Raw genomic sequence first — 22912 nt, forward strand, 5'->3', positions numbered from 1 at the left:
GGAAAGAATTTCTGGCTATTGGGATTAAAGAACTATTGCAAAAGAGAGTACTAGAGGAGGATTCCAATACAAAAGGGTGGGGGTCAACCGTTAACTCTCCACTCTCCAGTCCCAGCTTAGCTTTAGAAAGAGATTTTTATTGATCGAAAGCGATTCATCCAGGGAGAGAGGGCAAGGGAGGTGGCACGATAGGGGCATGGGAGCATGGTCCCATGGTAGAAATGAAGTGACCTCTAGATCTACATCTGTGGGGTCCCCAGGAGAGTGGCTTTCGGGGGACAGGGATGAGAGGGGGAGTCAGGCCATGCAGCCCCCTCAAAGCCTCAATGCTTTACCGCTGCTTTTTGGGAGCTGGTGGGTGACAAGGGAGAAGAGGCAGATGGAAGTTTCCAGAAGGAGAACCCCTCCAAGTTCAAGGCGTCTATCATGAGTCCAAATTGTTCCATTAGGGTGATGAGTTCCCCCTCATCTTTTGGGGGTGAGGCCAACAGATGGCAGGAAACCAGAGAGGGTTTAAGAGTCTGACCTTGGGATAGATCAGAAAGAGGGCGTCGGTGAGACATATCGAAATCTACTCGGGGGACAGTTCCCGGCTGGTCGGCCCTGCCAGGAGCACTAATTAATGGTGGACAAATGGGGGTGTAACTTCTTTTAACCGCCACAGTTCAGAATTCCAGGGTTGAGGGAGAGAAAAAAAAAGTTAGCCCGCCGGGGGCACTGAGAGAAAAGTGGGGTGATCTGGTCACCCCTCAATCGGAAAGGCTACAACCGGGTAGGGGGCAGGGGTCCCCGCGGGTCGGGTCCCCCAAGAAGCTCACACCCAAACCTAGCTAGGCCTGCAAGGAGCAGGTAGGTGCAGCTAGCAACCCTGGCAGCGGCCGTGTCGGGGGCGGGGCCAAGACCGGGACGGCCACGCCCCTTATCAGTGCTGGTCACGCCCCGCGCGCTCCCGCGCCTGCGCGCGCCTTCGGGACTGCGCAGCGACGCTCACTGCGCGTGCGCGTGCGCGCCCGGGCCCGCGGGCGGCGGTGACTGAGGGAGACGCGGCGCGGTGCGGCGCGACCCGGCGGCGCGGTGGCGGGTGTGAGCGACTGGGGCGGCGGGGTCGCCGAGCGAGTGCTGGGCTCCGGCCTCGAGGCTTCGGAGCGCCGGTGCGGCCCGCCCCGGTGGAGGTGAGACGCCCCAAGACCGGGGCGCGTTCGGCAGGGACTGGCGCCCGAGTTCTCCCCTCCGGGCTTCCGGAGCGCGCGCGCGGCGGTCCCGGGGCAGGGGCGGGGCGGGCGGAGGTGGGCGGGGCTGCGCATGCGCAGAGCGCGCTGAAACTTGCAACTCCGCGCCAGGATGCACCTGCGGCGGGAGGAGAGCGAGCTGCTGCTTACTTCACTTCTTAGTTTCATGATCGGTCTCTCTCCGGCTCTGTAGACTGCAGATTTCTGTGCTTTCTCTCTTTCTGTCTCTTTCTCCTTCCCCCTCCCTCTGTGTGTGTTGTCTCTGCTTTCTATCCCTCTGTCTTGTCTCTCTGTCTCTGTCTCTCTCCCTCCCTCCCCCCCTTCCTCTCTATGTGTGTCTCTGGTCTATCTTTCTCTGCCTTGTCTCTCTCTCTCTCCCTCCTTCTCCCTCTCTGTATGTGTCTCTGATCTGTCTATCTCTGTCTTGTCTCTGTCTCTTTCTCTCTCCCTCCCCTCCCTCTCTGTGTGTCTCTGCTCTCTCTATCTCTGTCTTGTCTCTGTATCTTTCTCTCCCTTTCCTTTTCCCTCCCTCTCTCTGTGTGTCTGCTCAGTCTATCTCTCTCAGTCTCTGTCTCTCCATCTCTTTCTCTGTCTCTCCTCCCCCTCCCTCTCTGTGTGTGTCTCTGCTGTCTATCTCTCTCTGTCTCTGTCTCTCAGTCTCTCTCTTGGTCTCCTCCCTCTCTATGTGTGTCTCTGGTCTCTCTGTCTCTCTCCCTCTCCCTCCTACTCTCTCTGTATGTGTCTCTGCTATCTTTCTCTGTCTTGTCTCTCTGTCTCTTTCTCCCTCCCCCTCTCTATGTGTGTCTCTGCTCTATCTCTCTCTTGTCTTTTTGTCTTTCTCTCCCCCTCCCTCTCTGTATCTCTGCTCTGTCTTGTCTCTCTGTCTCCCTCCCCCTCTTCTGTGTGTGCATCTCTGCTCAATATCTCTCTTCTCTGTCTCTCTGTCTCCCTCCCTCTCCCGCTGTGTGTCTCTGTTCTGTCTATCTCTGCCTCTCTCTCTCTCTCTCTCTCTCTCTCTCTCTCTCTCTCTCTCTCACACACACACACACACACACACACACACACACACAGATGTTCATGACTGACTTCTGGCTCTGTACTCAGGGATCACGCCTGGCTAGGATCAGGTTCTGGGAATCAAATCGAACCCAGATCTGCCTCTCGCATGCAAGGCAAACACTTTACCCTACCTGGTACCCCCAGTCTTTGATCTCTTTTTACTTAGGTGCCTGTGTGATATTTTATTTTTGTTGTTGTTTTGTTTGTCTTGTCACTTGCAGTTTATTACACATCAGTGATATTGAACAGGTGGTTTCCAGAGTGTTTCTTTGGATGCTGTCTGAGATTCTTAAAAATAGAAATGGGCCTGACAGAAGCATGATACCAACAACAGAGACTATGTGAGGAATGGAGGTGTATTGCCACTACAGACGATGACTTGAATTGGACAAACTAGTTTGCCTGGAGCCTAAAGTCAGTCCTGTGCCAGGAAACTTCAGGGGTAGGGTCTCCTTGTATTTAGACCATAATTTTTCTTTCCATGTCCCTTATATTTTGGTGGGCCTATGCAAACAAATGCCACTGTAGCACCATTTTTTACTATTTCCCCTTGACTCCAATCCTTAAGAAAAACAACCCACTAAAACTTTTGAGGTTAATTTAAACTAGTAAGCATGTGCATGGAACTAGATAAATGTACTTTGCCCTCAATGTTTAAGGAGTTACATAAGTCTAATCTCTTTGGATTATATTGTGTGCTGCTAAGAAATAGTATGTAATACAACTGGGGATTTGAGGGACAAATTAATTGTATTGTATATGGGTTCAGTTTTGTTTTTCTTAATTTTTTTTGGTTGAAAGATCAAGGCTGGGATATCATCAATGGGTCTACCGAGAATTCTGCTTATGGGTGATTGGGCTTCCACTTTAACTTTACCCTGTCCTCTTTCTTAAATAAAAAATACGGAAAAAAAAAAAAAGAAAAAAAGAAATGGGCCTGAGAGATAGCACAGCTGTAGGGCATTTGCCTTGCAAGCAGCTGATCCAGGATGGACAGGGTTCGAATCCTGGCATCCCATATGGTCCTTCGAGCCAGCCAGGAGCGATTTCTGAGCACAGAGCCAGGAGTAACTCCTGAGTGCCCCTGGGTGTGACCCCTCCAAAAAAAAAATTAAAAATAGAGATGGAAAACTGACCATCTGGGAGGATGCTAAGGTGGGACTATTGAGAATGAAAATGAGAGGTTGTGGGCTCTGTTAGCACTGTAGAAGCCCACAATCCCCTCTTGGTCACATTTCAGTTTTGGTTTGTTTTGAGGCCACAGTAGCTCAGGGGCTACTGTTGGCTCTGCACTCAGAAATTACTCCTGGAAGGCTTGGGAACCATCTGAGATGCTGGGAATTGAACCCAGATAGGCTGTACACCTGCAAGGCAAATGCCCTACCTGTTGTGCTATCACTCCAGCTCCTTGGTCACATATCTTAATCTGCTTCACTCCCCTTTCCTTTCTACCATAAATTTATTATCCTCTAAAATAAAAAAAATAAAGTAGGTTGCATAGTGATATGGAAATTGGCCTCTTTAATTCTGTGTTTGGGAAAAATCAGTTTAGTAGGGAAATTAGATTTTCATTGTAGTTGTTTTTGTTAGGGTTTTTTGTTTTGTTTCTGTTCTTGATTAATTTTTGCTTCTTGCAGTTATTGATTTAATTTCTGCACAAGCACATGGGTTTGTTTTGTTGTTGTTTTTTTTTTTTTTTTGGATATAATTTCTACATTTATTCTGACTTCATTTCATGCACAGCTCGTGAATTCTCTTTCATTCTGTCTAGTGAGAGGGGTCCCGAAATGGGACTGCAGTCTCCTGAGGAATGTAGGATGTTGTGAGATCATGTCACACAGGGACTTAAACTAACTTGGGAATAACAGGTGCCACCCAAAGGAGAGGAGAAACTCCCCAGCAAAGGAGATAGGCTTTGCATGGTGGCCGGTGGGAACTGGGGTACACTGGTGAAGGGAAGGTCACAAATTAGTGGGATTGGGTGTTTAGAAAGTTAGTGCCTGAAACGAGTGTTAAGAGAAAAAAAAATGGATTGAGTCTCTAAAAAAAAAAAGTAAAGAAATAAAAAGAAAATAGGTATCCCAGAGACAACATCCCTTTCCAGAAGTGAAAGATCATAGCACCTAGAATGAGTGAAGAAAGACAAAGGGGAGCTGAAAGGACAGGATAGAGCCTTTTCAGCAACTTTGGGTCGTCCATAAGGAAATTCCTCATCATGCAGATGTGCTGGAAGCGAAAGCCCCTAGAACATTTACATAGTCATGGACCCTATCAGAGGACAGTGGGACAAAGGACAGTGGGATGGAGGTCAGTGTTTTTTTATTTTGTTTTATTTGGGGGGAGGGGCCACACCAAGTACAGTTTAAGGTTTACTCCAGGCTATGTAAGTACCATTCCTTTGTGACTGTTCCTGGTACTGGTTGCATTTGTTAGCCATACAGTGCAATCATTGGCAGTCACACACATCAAAACATATGGTTCTTGCCGACAGGATCTGTATAGTACCAGATTTTCTGTGCGATGGCTCCATACATGCTTATTTTGGTTTTGAAACTTAATATAGTAGAAAACATAGATTGCATATAGAATCACCTAAAGCTACTTATAAAATAATTTTAAAATGTTAGGAATTGGTATTTAAAAAAGAAACCTGGATTTAATTTTTTGGTAAAGTGTGTTATTTACCGATGGCATGATATTTTGTATGTGGAAATGACTATATATAAAAATATTAGGGGTCATAGGGCCCGGAGAGATAGCACAGCGGCGTTTGCCTTGCAAGCAGCCAATCCAGGACCAAAGGTGGTTGGTTCGAATCCCGGTGTCCCATATGGTCCCCCGTGCCTGCCAGGAGCTATTTCTGAGCAGACAGCCAGGAGTAACTACTGAGCATCGCCGGGTATGGCCCAAAAAACAAAACAAAACAAAAATATATTAGGGGTTGGCGAGGTGGCCCTAGAGGTAAGGTGTCTGCCTTGCAAACGCTAGCCAAGGAAGGACCACGGTTCGATCCCCTGGCGTCCCATATGGTCCCCCCAAGCCAGGGGCAATTTCTGAGCGCTTAGCTAGGAGTAACCCCTGAGCATCAAATGGGTGTGGCCCCCCCCAAAAAAAATAGGGCCCGGAGAGATAGCACAGCGGCGTTTACCTTGCAAGCAGCCGATCCAGGACCTAAGGTGGTTGGTTCGAATCCCGGTGTCCCATATGGTCCCCCCGTGCCTGCCAGGAGCTATTTCTGAGCAGACAACCAGGAGTAACCCCTGAGCACCGCCGGGTGTGGCCCAAAAACCAAAAATATATTAAAGAGATAGTAAAGCAAAAAAAAAAAAAAAAAAAAGAATCATTCCTGGCAGTGCTAGGGACATGCGTAGGATGGCAGAAACCACATGGGGTGCTGGGGATTGAACTTGGTTCAGCTGCGCACAAGGCAAGTGTTCCACCCGCTGTACTCTCATTCTGTCATACTGGCTTTTCCTCTTGCAGATATGTTTCCAGAAAGCTCTTTTAACTCTGTCTCCTGACGGATTTTTATTACTGCAGTTGTTGGGAGTAAGTGGGATAATATTGGAGAAGGTGTTTGGTAAACTGTGATGTAAAACACACATGCATGATGGTAGTGGTAGCGGTCGGAAGCAGACTAGAGCCAAATAAAGGAACAATCTGTTCGTCTGCCCCTTCTGACACCTAATTCCATTCTAATCACATAGAAATTGTCATGTGGCTTTTTCCTTATTGACTGGGCTCCCTCCCTGTCACATGTATTTGTCAACGCCCATCCTGCCAATGTCAACATTATGCTATTTATTTACATGGTTAGGAAATAATTGGAAGTCCTAGCGTCTTTGTCTGTGTCCATATGAACATTCAGTTTGACTTCGTACGTCTATTTATTCCATGTTTGGAATGAGCAGTTCAGTCTCTTTCTCCCTTGTGAGTCTAGAAGTTTCCTGACAAAAGAAGGTTCTGTACACATTCAGTTATTAGTTTTTGTTGTTGTTTTGTGTGTGTTTTCTTGTTTTGTGGCCACACCCAACAGTGCTCAGGACTTCCTCCTGGCTATGTGTTCAGAGATGACGTCACCTTGGTGAACTTGAGGGGACTAGATGAGTGCAAAGGATCAATCAGAGGTCTGGAGTGTGGTTGGTAATTAATTCCTTACAGGAAATACTATCTCTCCTGCCCATCTGTTGTTAGTTTTAAGCAGGTGTCTAGAAGAGTGGTTGGAGCTTTTGTATAGACACACATTTCAGACAGAGGCCTCCCCGGTGGTGCTGGAGGTCGCAGGGGAGATGCTCAGTGGTGCTCTGGAAGCCACGTGAGATCACACAAGGGTTCCTGCCTGGCCCTTTGAGCTGTCACCTGTAACATAAATATTGTGTTTGGTTGTTTGGGAACTCCACCCCATGGTGCTCAGTGCTCACCTCTGATATGCTGTGTGTGGGATCCAACCCAAGTTGATGATTTCCAAGACAAGAAAGAGACTGTGAGATGAGAATAAGTAAACGTTTCAAAGATGCTTACTTGAAACAGTATCATGGTAAAATGAAATGGTGCTGGGCCGGGAGAGATAGCACAGCGGCGTTTGCCTTGCAAGCAGCCAATCCAGGACCAAAGGTGGTTGGTTCAAATCCCGGTGTCCCACATGGTCCCCCGTGCCTGCCAGGAGCTATTTCTGAGCAGACAGCCAGGAGTAACCCCTAGCACCGCTGGGTGTGGCCCAAAAACCAAAAAAAAAAAAAAAGAAAGAAATGGTGCTTCAATAAAAACAAAGAATACAATATCATCTTTAGGGGCTGGCGAGGTGGCGCTAGAGGTAAGGTGTTTGCCTTGCAAGTGCTAGCCAAGGATGGACCACGATTTGATCCCCCTGCGTCCCATATGGTCTCCCCAAGCCAGGGGCAATTTCTGAGTGCTTAGCCAGGAGTAAACCCTGAGCATCAAACAGGTGTGGCCCGAAAAACAATATCATCTTTAGCACAGTGGTAGGGCGTTTGCCTTGTATGTGGCCGACCCAGGACGTACCCGGGTTCAATCCCCAGCATCCCATATGGTCCTCCAAGTCTTCCAGGAGCAATTTCCGAGCACAGAGTCAGGAGTAACCCACGAGTGCCACTGGGTGTGCCCCCCCCCACGAATAAAAAGCGAAAACAAACAAAATACAGTATTGTCTTGTTTTTTAAATCACATGGTTTGTACATTCCTTTTTTGTTTTTGTTTTTGTTTTTGGGCCACAGCCGGTGACACTCAGGGGTTACTCCTGGCTATGTGCTCAAAAGTTGCTCCTGGTGGCTTGGGGGACCATATGGGACACCGGGGGATCGAACCACGTCCTAGGCTAGTGCTGGCAAGGCAGACACCTTACCTCTAGCGCCACTGCGCCGGCTCCTGTTTTGTACATTCCTAAAGGCAGCAATTTGTATAAAATGCATGTTTTAGGGGACAGAGCAGTGGCATAAGCGGTAAGGCATCTGCCTTGCCCGCGCTAGCCTAGGATGACCCACAGTTCCATCCCCTGGCATCCCAAATGGTACCCCAAGCCAAGAGCGATTTCTGAACACATAGCCAGAAGTAACCCCTGAGTATTACTGGATGTGGCCCAAAAACAAAAAACAAACAAACAAAAATGCATGTTTTAGTAAGCGGAGAGATAGTACAGCAGGTAGGGTGCTTGCCTTGTACACAGTTGACCTGGGTTCCATCACTAGCATAGCATATTATCTCCTAACCCTGCTAGGAATAGCCCCTGAGTACAGAGCCAAGAGTAAGCCCTAAACTTCACCAGATATGACCTAAAAAAACAAAACCAAACAAATTCATCTTGGTTGTGCTGGCTTTGCATAAGTGTTAAGTTTATTTAAAAGACTCTCATCATCTTCCGATTTCTCACTATTAATGTTTATAGGACCATCCAATTAGTGCTCAGGGGCCAGGGGTCACACTCATTGACACTGGGCCAGCTGGTGTCATGTTATGTATTCAGACCAGAGATGTGTAGGACTGAGGCCCAGGGGTGCTGCAACCTGGTGGATTTGCTTTCCTAGGAAATGTAATGGAGACTGTCTTGATATTTTGAAACTTATTGGAGATTAAATGAAATATTTCAGTTGTTTGTGATTAAGCCAAAAGGTACATTGTTAATTTTTTATCAGGGTTTTTTGTTGTTGTTGTTGTTGTTTTGGGCTTTTTTTGGGGGTACACCGGGTGATGCTCAGGGTCAGGGGTTACTCCTGGCTATGAGCTCAGAAATCAATTTCTAAGATTTATTTTTATTATTGGGGGGATTGTCATACCAACAGCGCACAAGGATTACTTGTGCTCAGAATTGCTCCTGGCAGGCTCAGGGGACCATATGGGATGCTGGGGATTGAACCCAGGTTGGCTTTATGCAACGCAATCAATCATCATATCCCTTGTGCTATGCCTCTGACCCCTAAGATTTTTTGTTTGTTTTGTTTTGTTTTTGGGTCACACCCGGCAGCATTCAGGGGTTACTCCTGGCAGACTCGGGGAACCAAATGGGATGCCGGGATTCAAACCACCTTCCTCTGCAAACGCCCTACCTCCATGCTATCTCTCCCGCCCCCTGACATTTATTGTTCTATTTGGAGGAGAGCCTTTGGAGCCACATCCAGGATGCACTTACTCAGGAGTGACCCCTGGTGGTGCACAGGAGACCAGATGCAGCACCAGGATTCAAACTATAGCCAAAGCAAAAAACATGTTAACCCTGAGACTAACATTTAGGTTCCTTATTTTGATTTTTTCGTGGTGGGCTTGGAGGCTACACCCAGCAATGATTAGGAACCTCTCCTGGATTCTTGCTAAGAGATTATACCTGGCAATGCTTATGGGAACATCTAAAGTGCCAGGGATATTATCAGGGACTGCCACATGCGAAGGTAAACACCATAAACCCCTGTACTATCTCTTTGGTCCCAAATTTATTTATACTATTGCTCTACTTTGCAGAGAAAAAGGACAGTTTTGAGTCTAGGCACTTGCATTTGAAATTCTGTTAGAGCTACTTTAGGGCTACATAGTAATTTAATTAAAGAAAATGTATACATAGGAATGAATTTAGTTAAGAACTAAATTGGGAACTTTAGCTTCTGTTTTCTTTTATTTTTACAGTAAGGCAAGAGAATGAAAGAAGTAGATAATATTGAAAGTGTAAAAGGAGAATGGTAAGTTAATTTAAGCTATTTAGGCATGCATGTCTTTATGCTTGATGTTAAAATTTGTATTTCTGCTTCCTTTTGCTATTGAAATGTCTGCATTAAGAATACTCCACTTAGCTGTTAGTATTTGTATATTTTGATTTTTTTTTTTTTTGGTTTGGTTGGTTTTGGGGCCATACCTGATGGTGCTCAGGGGTTACTCCTAGCTCTGCACTGAGGAATTACTCCTGGCCAACTCTGGGGATCATATGGGATGCCAAGGATCAACCTTGGGTCAGCCTCATGCAAGGCAAATGACTTACTTGCTATACTGTCTGGCCCCTTGAATTTTTTTTTTCTTTTTTTGGTTTTTGGGCCACACCCGTTTGACGCTCAGGGGTTATTCCTGGCTATGTGCTCAGAAATCGCCCCCGGCTTGGGGGAACCATATGGGACACCGGGGAATAGTAGAACCGCAGTCCGTTCTACGCTAGCTAGCGCTTGCAAGGCAGACACCTTACCTTTAGCGCCACCTTCCCGGCCCCTGAATTGGTTTTTTATTTTAGCTAAACTTAATGGCTTATAGTGAACTTATGAAATCTTTTTCTTTGTGTAAATGCAGTGACGAATTTCTCTCTATTTTCATATTTAAGAGAGGAATTGAGTAATTGCTTTCCTCTAGTGTTATATTATCTTGGAATATTGTGAAAGAATGTGATTTTGGCATTGGATAAAACTGGCCTATTTTTAATTAATTAATTTTGGTTTTGGAACACAGTCAATGATGCTCAGAGCTTACTACTGACTGTGCTCTCAGGAATTACTCCTACCATTGCTCAGGGGACCGTATGTGATGATACAGATCAAACTTGGATCAGTCTTTGCACGGCTAGTGCTCTGATCACTGACCTATGTCTCTGGCATCCTGTTCTATGTTTTTGCAAACATAGAACATAGCTGCTACATCTGCCCACTAGAGTGCAGGATCTCCATCAATATTTTAAGATTTCCCCTGCCACCTCTACACACCCTCAGATCACAGCTCTACTGAGTGTATATCAGGGTCCATTTCCTTTGAGGATTTTATAATCGGTTGCTTTTAACCCTGGCTTAAAATCCAGTCTCTGGAGTAGGGAAATGACTCAATGCTACAGCCCATCATGAGACCTTGGTTCAATAATAAATAAAATCTCTCGGGAGCCGGAGAGAGAGCATGGCGGTAGGGTGTTTGCCTTGCATGAAGCTGACCCTGGACAGACCTGGGTTCGCATCCCACTGTCCCATATGGTTCCCCGAGCCTGCCAGGAGTAACCCCTGAGCACCACCGGGTGTGGCCCAAAAACCCAAAAACAAAACAAAAAAATTTTAAAGAAATTCGTTGCCTTCTGTTACCTCTTTTTTTTTTTTTTTTTTTTTTTTTTGGGGGCCACACTCAGTGATGCTCAGGGGCTACTCCTGTCTGTGTGCTCAGAAATCTTGGCTTGGGGGACCATATGAGATGCCAGGGATCAAACCGAGGTCCATCCTAGGTTAGCGCTTGCAAGGCAGGCACATTACCGCTAGTGCCTTTGCTCTGACCCCTTCTGTTACCTCTTTGTTCTCTATACAAAGGAAACACTTTGAGTTCAAGATCTCCTCTGTGAGGTTTGGGGATACACTGGTACCTAAAAGGCTCTTGAGGGAATTTATGGATATAAAGCACTTAGCCTAAGATTAGCATATGGCAGGTATTCAGCAAAGTCAGTGTGTTTTATTCCTGTCAAATTTCATTTGGGAAAGATAGGTGAGTGGTCAAACCGAAAGAAAAATAGTAAGATTTGCCCTGGTAAAATTGAATCTTTAGGGAACCAGAGCGGTGGCACAAGCGGTACGAGGGGTCTCAAACTCAATTTACCTGGGGGCCGCAGGAGGCAAAGTCGGGGTGATCCTTGAGTGCAAAGTCAGTAGTAAGCCTTGAACATTGGGGGTATGACCCAAACAACTAAAACAAAACAAAACAAAAAAAGCTTCCTCTAGGGCAGGGCCACAAAATGTTGTACGGAGGGCCGAGAGTTTGAGACCCCTGCCAGCGTAGGGTGTTTGCCTTGCACGTGGCTAATCTAGGAAAGACCGAGGTTTGATCCCCCTGTGTCCCATATGGTCCACCACGCCAGGAACGATTTCTGAGCACCTAACCAGGAGTAGCTCCTGAGTGTCACCGGGTGTGGCCCAAAAACCAAGAAAGTTAATCTTTAATGCTGAGATGCTGGGGATCAATACAGAATCTCAAATTTCTGAGCGCTGCTGAGTGTGGACCAAAACAAACAAACAAAAGAGTTGATATAATAAATTTTGCTGATGGGTTACATTGATTAAAGTTGTACAAGACTTCCATACCTGGAATACATTCTACTTGACTTTGTTGTATAATATTTCTACATATTGTTGAGGTTCAAACTGGAATATTTTGTATCTAGGCCCATGAGAGACATAAGCTCTAGTTTATGTTTTTTGGAGTATTTTGTCTACTGTTTGTATTGGAGTAATGCTATTCTCATAATTTAAAGCATTCCTCTCTGGAGGCTTGGAGCTAGTACAGTGGATAAGGCGTTTATCTTGCACACAGCCAACTGGGTTTGATCCCTGACACCCCATCTGGTCCCCTGAGTCCAAGAGTGAACCCTGAGTGCAAAGCCAGGAGAAATCTCTAAGCATCTCTTGGTGTGGCTCAAAATGGAAAATAAAAGAAAGACAAGAAGAGAAAAAGAAAAGCAGGCAGCTCTGTAGGGTCCGAGGTGGCAGAACAGTATCTCTTGCTGCGCAGCTCTACTGATAGAAAAGGGCTGGTGGGAGCGTGCTTGTGTAAGAAATGACTCCTTGTTTTGAAAGCATATATATTTTGTGGCAACATCAAGTATCTTAGTAGCATACATAATCGCACCAAATAAAGAGTATAATCAGGAGCCGGATAGAGATAGCATGGAGATAAGGCATTTGCCTTCCATGCAGAAGGACGGTGGTTCGAATCCCGGCATCCCATATGGTCCCCCGAGCCTGCCAGGAGCGATTTCTGAGCATAGAGCCAGGAGTAACCCCTGAGCGACCCCCCCCCCCAAATAAAAGAGTATAATCAAATCTATGCATTGTCCTGAGTCCTAGCATTTTAATAGTGACATAAAAACGACTATGTGAACAACAGTCTAATCTCATGATGAAGAGCAAAGGCTTTAGCTCCATGGTGACCTTCACTTAGCAGTGACCTGGCTCCTGGTGACCTTCACTTAGTGATGCCCTTGTTTCTAGAGTAACCTTGGCTCTGGTGACATTGGCTCCCTGTTGACCTTCATTCGGTGGTATCCTTGATTTGGGGATAGCCTTGGCTTGGGTGACCCTGGCTCCCTGGTGACCACCCTCACTTCTGTAAATGCTGTGGGAGTTGCTAGTGCAGCGAGACTTCTGTTTTCTGCACAGGGTTTGTGGTGCAGGAGCTGACAGCCAGCCTCCAAGTGAAAGACAGCAAACCAATTGTGACTATCTTGTTAACAGTCTTTTTGAGGAAGCACAAAAGGTTGGTGCCAAATGCTTGTCTCCCGGTGAACAGAAAAAACAGGTAATTTTGCATGATTTTTTATTCAGTTACTATTTAAGTTACTGCTTACCAGTTTTACTCTTCTTGACTTGTCACTGAATAAAAAAATATTTTGGGGCTGGGGAGATAGCATGGAGGTAAGGCATTTGCTTTGCATGCAGAAGGTCGGTGGTTTGAATCCCAGCATCCCATATGGTCCCCCATGTCTGCCAGGGGCGATTTCTGAGCGTAGAGCCAGGAGTAACCCCTGAGCATTGCTGGGTATGACCCAAAAACCAAAAAAGTATTTCTTTTTCTCTTTTATTTTGGCCATTTTTCCATGGTGCTCAGGGTTTATTCCTGGCTCTCAGCTCAGGAATCATTCCTGGCAATGTGGGGACCATATGGGGTTGTGGAGTTCTATTCTAATTTGGTTGCATGTAAGGGTAAGCATCTTATCCACTGTACTGGCCCTTGGCGCTCATATTGATATGAAAAACTGGAGCCTGTTAAGGTCCTTCCTTGCCTTGTATGAGGCTAACCCAGACCTAATCCTTACACCTCATATAATATCTTGAGCCCTGCAGGGAATGATTCCTGAACACTGATAGGTATAGCTTTCAAAAAAAAAGGCTGGAGTGACAGCACAATGGGTAGAGCTTTTGCCTTATATATGGCCAACCCGGGTTCAATTCTTGGCATCCCATATGGTCCCCTGAGCCTGCCTGGAACGATTTCTGAGTGAAGAGTCAGGAGTAATGCCTAAGCACCACCAGATGTGATTACCCCCCACCCCAAAAAAAGGGGAAAAAACACCAAGAAAAAAAAGAAAAGACAAATAATGATGGCACTTTGAGATGAATTAATACCATGGCACTGAACAATTTAGTTTTTACTATGTTTTATTCCTATAAGTGATCAAAACATTTGATGAGAGAGAAAGAGAGGGTGTGTGTGTACAGGAATTCAGGTTCTTAACTTTGCATGCAGCAGACCCCAGTTTGATTCCTGGGTATCAGCTCCACATGATACTACATGCCACCATATGGTGTGCCCCCGCCCCCCCAGCACTGCTGGGTTGGCTTAAATCCTTACTCCCTAAAATAAAAATCTTTGAAGGGTTTGGGAGATAGTTTAGCTGGTAAGGAACTTACCTGGCACACATCTGACCTGGGTTCTATCCCTGATACCTCTTTGAAATGAAAATAACTAATTTTGTTAGATCTCATCCTTCCAAGCCTAACAGTCTGTGTGACTATGAAATATATATATATAAGACACTTCTGTATTCATAGAAGTCTCTTAAGTCAAGGTGCCATGCCTTAAAAAAATCTATGTTGAATAAATAAAAGCAAATTAAATGAAAATTAATTCAAAGCTGAACTCTCTGGAGTTTGTTTGCTTTGGGTCCTGTGCCAGAAATAGAACTCAGAGTCACACACAGGTAAAGAATGTGCTGTATGCCTGAGCTGCCTGCCAGCTCAGAACAATTTACTGTTTTTCGGTTTGATGCAGTTTGTTTACAGGGTGGGGAAATGGCCCCATACTTTGCATGCAGGACCCCAGGATTCCATCTCTGGTACTTCATATTCTCCTCACAATTTTCTCCAACCACCATACTAGGAGAACCCCAGGGCACTGCTAGGTGTGGGTTGTCCCTCCAGAAATTACTTTTTTTTTTTTTTTTGGTTTTTTTGGGCCACACCGGGCGGTGCTCAGGGGTTACTCCTGGCTGTCTGCTCAGAAATAGCTCCTGGCAGGCACGGGGGACCATATGGGACACCGGAATTATAACCAACCACCTTAGGTCCTGAATCGGCTGCTTGCAAGGCAAACGCCGCTGTGCTATTTCTCCGGACCCTCCAGAAATTACTTAGAGGTGACTGTGGTTATTTTGGCCATAGATGGTTAGGAGAGTTTTTCAGAATAGTCTGAAACTTCAAGGAAAACAACCTAGTATTTGTGGCGAGAGAAACTGAAGTTAAAACAGATTTTTGAAATTCTGAAGAAAAGAGGAGAGAGGAAAGACAGAAGGAGAGGGAGAATAATGTACCCCCCAAGAGAGTGTAGGCTTCTCCAAAGGCCACAAGAGCCCCAGTATATGTCGCAACATGAAAGTATATGAAAGTATGAGAAACAAGCACTTGTGCTCAGGCACCTTGTACCCAGGCAACACATGTACACCAAGAGGAATTTTTTTTGTCAACTTTTTTAGTGAAAATATGGATTTGGGGCTGGAGAGATAGCATGGAGGTAAGGCATTTGCCTTTCATGCTGAAGGTCATTGGTTCGAATCCCGGCATCTCATATGGTCCCCTGAGCCTGCCAGGAGCGATTTTTGAGCATGGATCCAGGAGTAACCCCTGAGTACTGCCGGGTGTGAACCCAACAACCAAAAAAAAAAAAGTATATATGGATTTTGATAAATTGCAACCATGCATTTGACAGCTTTCTAGAATAGAAGAAATATGTTAGGCCATTCCCATAAAAATGAAATTTTTGTTTGTTTTGGGGCCAGACCAGGTGGTGCTCAGAGGTTACTCCTGGCTCTGCACTCAAGGGTCATTTCTGGCAGTACTTAGGAGACCATTCATATGTGTATATGTGTGCAAACATATATCACAATCAAAGAAAGCATATCATAGACTGAAAACAGCAATTTGGAGACTCCAGCTGACTGAGGTTTTTTTTGAGGGGGGGCCACATTCATTGGCACTCAGGAGTTACTTCTGGCTCTATACTCAGCAATCACTCCTGCTGGGCTTGGGGGAATCTTCTGGGGGCTGGGAATCAAAGCTGGTCTGCTGCAGTAAGTCAAGCACCTTACTCACTACAATCTCTCTGGACTCCAGAGAAGTCTTTACTCTAATTCACCTTTATTTTGGGGGGATGGGGCATACCTGGCAACACTCAGTGGTTACTCCTAAAGTTCTTGGGGCATTATTGGGATGCCAGTGATCAAACCCAATTTTCAAATGCAAAGGCAAGGGCCCGAGTGATAGCACAGCCTTAGGGTATTTGCCTTGCATGCAACCAAACCGAGACAAACCTGGGTTCAATCCCTGGCATCCCATATGGTCTCTGAGCCTGCCAGGAGCAGTTTCTGAATGCAGAGCCAGAAGAAGTAACCCCTGAGCACTGCCAGGTGTGGCCCCAAAACCTAAAAATAAATAAACAAAACCCCACAAAGGCAAGTGCCCTACCTGCTATACTATCTCTCCAGCCCCTTTTCAAAGAACTTTTGACCTACCACTTTTGGGGAGGAGCTATGACACCTTGCTGTGCTCAGAATTACTCCTGGCATTGTGCTCTAGGATCACGCCTGGTGGTATTTGGGGAATGATATGGGATGCCAGAGATGTGAATTAGGTCAGCCACAGTACAAGGCTGTACTATTGCTCTGTCCTCTAACCTACCACATCTTAACATGCCGCATGCCTTACTTCTCTTCAGGTAGACGTAAATATAAAATTATGGAAGAACGGGTTCACAGTGAATGATGATTTCCGAAGTTACTCTGATGGTGCGAGTCAGCAGTTTCTGAATGCCATCAAGAGAGGGTAAGGGGGTAAGGGAGCATAAGGGAACCGGAACTGCCACAGGCGGTGCCAGTAGTGCTGTCTACATACTCTTGAATATTCAGAGACACACTTTCTTTTAGCAGGTCAAAATTTTATAAAATGGTTGTTTTAGGGGCGGGAGAGATAGCACAGCAGCAGGGCGTTTGCCTTGCAAGTGGCCAGCCCAGGACTAATGGAGGTTCGAATCCCAGCATCCTATATGATCCCCCAAGCCAGCCAGGAGCGATTTCTGAGTGCAGAGCCAGGAGTAACCCCTGAGTGCTGCCAGGTGTGACCCAAAAACAAAAATAAAACAAAACGGAAAGATTGTCTTAAGAGAAACTTCTGTTGGTGGTGGTGGTGGTGGTGGTGGTGGTGGTGGTGGTGGTGGTGGTGGTGGTGGTGGTGGTGGTGATCGTGAGTTTAGGAGGTACCTTAGGTCTCTTGCCTGCAAGGCAAATTACTCCACTGCTGAGCATATCCTGGCCCTTAGAAATTATGCGTTTTGGAGGCTGGAGCAATAATATGGTGGATAGGGTGTTTGACTTGCATGCGGCTGACCCAGGTTCAATCCCCAGCATCCCATGTGGTCCTCTGAGCCTGTCAGAAGTGATTCCTGAGAATGAGCCAGGGAGTAACCCATAGGTACCCCAGGTGTGGCCTCAAAACAACAACAAAGAAATTGTGCTTTTATTTTTCTTCTTCAAAATCCTCTCAGGTATGGGGTAGGAGTTGTTAACGTAAGGTAACATAAATTTGCTTTACGAACAGCTACCAGACTACTCGAGACTGCCATGTATACCCCCGCCCTAGCTGCATTTGGGTTCTGTTTTCCCATTCCCTCCTCACACTTGTTGGTGTCTCTTTTAAGGGTTAGCCATTGTGGGGAGGTTATAGATTCAACAGGGCACCACACAGTTCCCTGAGAACCATTGGATCCTGGTCACCCCTGGTACTTCCAGGGCATAGCAGAATCCTCATCAGGCCTGAGCATTGAGTGTCACTGCTGGCCTGCGCCCTGAGCACTGCTTGGGAAGTTGGAAACAATGCTTTGGTTTTTGTTTTTTTGGGTTTTTTGTTTGTTTGTTTTGGGGCCATTCCCAGCAGTGCTCAGGGGTTACTCCTAACTCTGTGCTCAGGAATCACTCCTGATAGGCTCAGGGGACCCCAATGGGATGTTAGAGATTGAACCCAGGTCCATCCCAGGTCAGCTGTGTGCAAAGCAAATGCCTTACCACTGCCCCTAAAGAGGTAATTTCTAAAAAAAAAAAATTAAACCCTTAAAGATCATAATAGGTCAGGATGTAGCATCGGGGCAGAATAGATGCTTTTTGAATATATGATACCCTGAGTTTGATCCCCAAACTAGAGTCAGCAGTGACAAAACTCACTAAATCCAGCAGCTACTTTCTCAAGTCTCACAGTGTCCCAGGTCCGCTCTCTGGAATGGGAAGATATTTAGGAATAAGACAGAGGTGCTGCTGCTTGCACCTCTAAAGTTTACACTGTTCAGAAGAAATGGAGCCACCCTCATCCTTGGAGGCTGGAGTAGCCTCAGAACACAATTGGGTGTGGGTCTCCCAAACAAGAAGGAAATTATGAAAGTGAGAAATAGTTTTAAAAAAGAAAAGATACAGGCCCAGAGAGAAAGCACAGCGGCGTTTGCCTTGCAAGCAGCCGATCCAGGACCAAAGGTGGTTGGTTCGAGTCCCGGTATCCCATATGGTCCCCCGTGCCTGCCAGGAGCTATTTCTGAGCAGACAGCCAGGAGTAACCCGTGAGCAACACCGGGTGTGGCCCAAGAACCAAAAACCAAAAAAAAAAAAAAAAAAGAAAAGAAAAGAAAAGAAAAGAAAAGAAAAGAAAAGGTAGGGGGCCGGAGTGATAGCACAGCAGTAAAGCATTTGTCTTGCACACTGCTGGCCCAGTATGGGCCCGGGTTCGATCTCTGGCATCCCATATGGTCCCCCTGAGCCTGCCAGGAGTGATTTCTGAGTGCAGAGCCAGGAGTAGCCCCTGAGAGCCGCCAGGTGCCAATATTTTTGACCCAAAAGCCAAAAATATAAATAAATAAAAAGAAAATGTAAAAATAAAACCAACCAAATTGTTTTAAAGGGATGACATATAGTCATCAAGATTGTGCTCACCTCTATAGTATTTCAGGTGCTGCTGAATTACTGGCTTATGAATTTGTTATTTTAAAAAATCATATTGTTGGGGCCAAAGAGATAGTATAGTATATAGGGTGCTTGCCTCGCATGTATCTGACCTGGATTTAATTCCTGGCATCCCATATGGTCACCGAGCTTGCCGGGAGTCAGCCCCGAGTGCAGAGACCAGAAAAACCCCTGTGTGGCCCAAAACAAAGCAAAATTATGTTGTACCAGGATTTGGGTATTTGTATTATTATTTTTTTAGGACAAGATTTTTTTTAGATAATAATTTTTATTTTGACCAAAAAGTGAATAACAAATATTTCACAGTAATATTGAAGGTGGGTATTTGTATTGTTTAACTTCAAGTTTTAAACTTAAGTTTATTCACTTATGTCTTTAAAGGTTTTATTACTTTTTAGTGCCTCTCTTGTTTCTGTATATTTTCCATGTCTTTCTACATACAAAATCTTTTATTTCCAAGAGGGAAAAAAAAAAAAGCATTGGCAGCTTAGTTACTTTGTTTTTTTACCTTCCCAGGGAGTTGCCTTTGGAACTCGAGGGAGTTTTTGATAAAGAGGAGGTGGATGTTCTGGTAGAAGATAAAAAGGAAGAAGTATGTGTAGCCACTAAGCCTCCCTTCCAGCCCTTCTCCGGACGTGGCCACAGGTTGGGGAGGTGAGTAGATCCTGGTCTGTGCTTGCCAGGAGCAGAAGCTTGACTCTTGTCCAGGAGTCATACATGGCTTCTCCTTTCTCTCTACTGGAAATGGAATATTTCATTGTAACATTTTGTTTTTTGTTTTTTTGTGTTTTTTTTTTTGGGGGGGGCTCACACCCAGCAGCCCTCAGGGGTCACTCCTGGCTCTAGGCTCAGAAATCACTTCTGGCAGGCTCAGGAGACCCTATGGGATGCCAGGATTTGAACCACCGTCCTTCTGCATGCAAGGCAAACACCTTACCTCCATGCTATCTCTCCAGCCCCTTCATTGTAACTTTTGTTTTGATTTGGAGAGATTCTTAATCAGAAGGTGTCGTCCTGCTGACTATGTTCACATATATATAGCAGTGCTGGGGTCCGTCATGACCACCCCTGATAATTGAGAAAATAGGTCTGACTTATTAAAATTCTCTTAAAAGCAGGGCTGTAGAAAGAGCACAGGATTGTTAAGGCACTTGCCTTTAATGTGACTCACCCTAGTTCAATCTGCTGGTACACATGTGTCCCCTGAACTCAGAGCCAGCACAGAACCAGGAGTAAAGCCTGAGCCCTACTAGATACAATCCCCCCAAAAAACAGAGCAATGTTAATTATAAAATTTGTAGAGGTAATTGCTTCACAATAAAAATAATTGCTTAGTGAGCAAGCATGCATCTTACTTTGTTGTCTGGATTTTTAGTGTCACACCGAAAATTGTTTCTAAAGCAAAGAGTATTGAAGTTGAGAACAAAAATAATTTGTCTCTCGTCCCACTAAACACCCTGGAACCTATCACTAACATACAGATCTGGTTAGCCAATGGAAAGCGGATCTTCCAGAAATTCAACAGTTCTCATAGGTGAGTCTTCTATTGCATTATTTTTGTTTGTTTTTTGTTTTTGTTTTTTTTCGGCCACACCCATTTGATGCTCAGGGATTACTCCTGGCTAAGCGCTCAGAAATTGCCCCTGGCTTGGGGGGACCATATGGGACGCCGGGAGATCGAACTGCGATCCTTCCTTGGCTAGCACTTGCAAGGCAGACACCTTACCTCTAGCGCCACCTCACCGGCCCCTTCTATTGCATTATTTAATCTGACTCTTTTTCTTTTTTGGGGGGGGAGTCATTTCTGGTGGTGCTAAGGGCTAGTCCCAGAAGTACTCTAGGAATATGACCAGGAGGTAGTGTGGGTAGAGCCCAGGGCAAAAGGTCTACCTGCTATGCTATCACTCTGGCCCCAGTATGACTCATGTTTTTATATTTGGGTCTTTTTTATGTTTGGGGCCACATCAGTGGTGCTCAGAGCTTACTCCTGGCTCTTTCTCAGGGGTCACTCCAAGCAGGCCTTGGGACCATATGGGGTAGTGGGGATTGAATTCAAATTAGTAATGTGTGAGGCATCCATCCCTCTAGAGTGCTTTTTACTTATTTGTTTATTTTTGGTTTTTGGTTTTTGGGTCACACCTGGCGGCAATCATGGGTTACTCCTGGCTCTATACTCAGAAATCACTTCTGGCAGGCTCAGGGGACCATATAAGTTGCCAGGATCAAACCCAAGTTGGCTACATGCAAGGCAAATACCCTACCCGCTGTGCTATCACTTAGGTCCCTGGAGTGCTTTTTTTTAGATTTTATTTGGAGAGGGGGGGCCACACCCAACAGCTTTCAAGAGTTACTCCTGGCTCTGTGCTCAGAAATCACTCCTGGCAGGCTCAGGGACCATATGGGATGCTAGGGACCGAACCCAGGTCTGTCCCAGGTCAGCCACATGCAAAGTAAACTCCTTAATGCTGTGCCGTTGTTCTGGCCCCAAGAAAAGGAATTTAATTATGGAAGCTTTCTCTGTGCTTACCAAAGCAAAACTAAAAACTGTATTTATCCATCCAACATTCAATTCCCTGAATTACTTCTATGCAAATAAGTAATTTGCATATTAGGCAAACATTTCATATAGTTTTATATGTAAGTATTTTAGTTTATGTTTCGACAAGGATTCTAAAATATAACCACATGGAAGGGCCAGAGCCCACTAGGAGTAAGCCCTTACTATCATCAAATACCTAGAAGCATCAGCCTTTGATTCATAAGACAAGTGGGCAATATAGAGATAGCTCAAAGGAGCCTCCCAGGTAAAAGGCTCATTTGAATCTCTGCCACAGGCACCATTGATTATAATTCCTAGAAAATTTAAAATATTAAAAGGTAACTCATGGGGTCAGAGCAGAGCACAGCAGTAATGTTTGGTTGCCTTGCACACAGCCAACCCAGGATGGACCCCAGTTCGAATCCCAGCATCCCATATGGTCCCCTAGCCTGCCAGGAGTGACTTCTGAGCGTAGAGCCAGTAGTAACACCTGAGCACTGCTGTGTGTGACGCAAAAACAAACAAAAAAAGGTAACTCATGATCCATTCTGGCATCCAAACTTGACCATTATGTGTATAAGCAGAGCCACTGTGGCAGACCCTGGTGTCCCATGTGGTCCCTCCCCTTACAAGGCCTCCAGTACTGATCCCTGAGGACAGAGCCAAGAGTTTGTCCTGAGGACCGCTGGCTGGGTATGACCCACAAACCTAAAACAAATCTAAAACAATGAACCAACTCACTTTTCACAAGAGTGCATGGTGTCTGCTCTGTTGCAGGGTAGGCCACGTAAAAGACTTCATCCGCAAACACCACGGGTCTCAAGGAAGTCCTCCCTTTCTCCTGGCAACGGCTCTCCCCATCCTCAGACCGCTGGACGATGCCCTCACGCTGGCAGAGGCCAACTTATGGAACACGGTGGTTGTTCAGAGACTCCGGAGCACCAGTGACCCTTCCCGGAGATTCTCTTAGCACTGGGGCTCTGCGCACGGGGAAAGGGTAGAAAGAAACGACAGGTGTAAGTGGACTCACAAGTCCAGGATGGTTTGCAGGGCCCTGGGCTCGACTGCTATTCAGCTCCTCCTGATGAAAGAGTCCTAAATAAGTTCAGCCCAGGAAAAGGATGTGAAGCTAGATTCAGCGCACTTTTATCCAAAAGCTTACTCAGAGGGGCTGGAGTAATAGCAGAGAGGTATGGCGTTTGCCTTACACAATGCCAACACAAGACAGACCCCAGTTCGAATCCCTCCATCCCATATGACCCCCCTGAGCTTGCAGAAGCGACTTCTGAGTGCCGCTGGGTATGACCCAAAAACCAAAAAAAAAAAAAAAGTTACTCAGAAAAAAGAAAGTTGGGGCCGGAGAGATAGCATGGAGGTAAACCGTTTGCCTTTCATGCAGAAGGTCAGTGGTTTGAATCCCGGCATCCCATATGGTCCCCCAAGCCTGCCAGGAGCGATTTCTGAGCGTAGAGCCAGGAGTAACCCCTGAGCACTGCCGGGTATGACCCAGAAACCAAAAAAAAAAAGAAAAAAAAAGACATTTACTTTCAAATACTGTATAATTCTGCTATGAATTGGCAAACATATTCATAGTGTCATTTATTTAAACCTCTTTTACAAACTGCAATAATATTTTGAAATGCT

The 22912-nt window shown here is 45.7% G+C and overlaps 1 protein-coding gene and 1 non-coding gene across 2 annotated transcripts; both read left to right on the forward strand.

Moving 5' to 3' along the window:
- The first annotated feature begins 1022 nt into the window (after positions 1-1022).
- Positions 1023-22319, forward strand: UBXN2A (UBX domain protein 2A). Its single transcript, XM_049784493.1, has 7 exons — positions 1023-1172; positions 9420-9472; positions 12896-13034; positions 16446-16552; positions 19246-19383; positions 20105-20263; positions 22046-22319. Exons 2-7 carry the CDS (start codon positions 9432-9434, stop codon positions 22236-22238), a joined length of 777 nt encoding a protein of 258 aa, XP_049640450.1. The 5' UTR covers positions 1023-1172; positions 9420-9431; the 3' UTR covers positions 22239-22319.
- On the forward strand, positions 4689-4823 carry LOC126024910 (small Cajal body-specific RNA 14). Its single transcript, XR_007500989.1, has one exon. It is a non-coding gene; the product is annotated as a small Cajal body-specific RNA 14 (non-coding RNA).
- Positions 22320-22912: the final 593 nt, after the last annotated feature.

This window comes from Suncus etruscus, chromosome 12 (assembly GCF_024139225.1).
Source record: "Suncus etruscus isolate mSunEtr1 chromosome 12, mSunEtr1.pri.cur, whole genome shotgun sequence".
NCBI lineage: Eukaryota > Metazoa > Chordata > Mammalia > Eulipotyphla > Soricidae > Suncus > Suncus etruscus.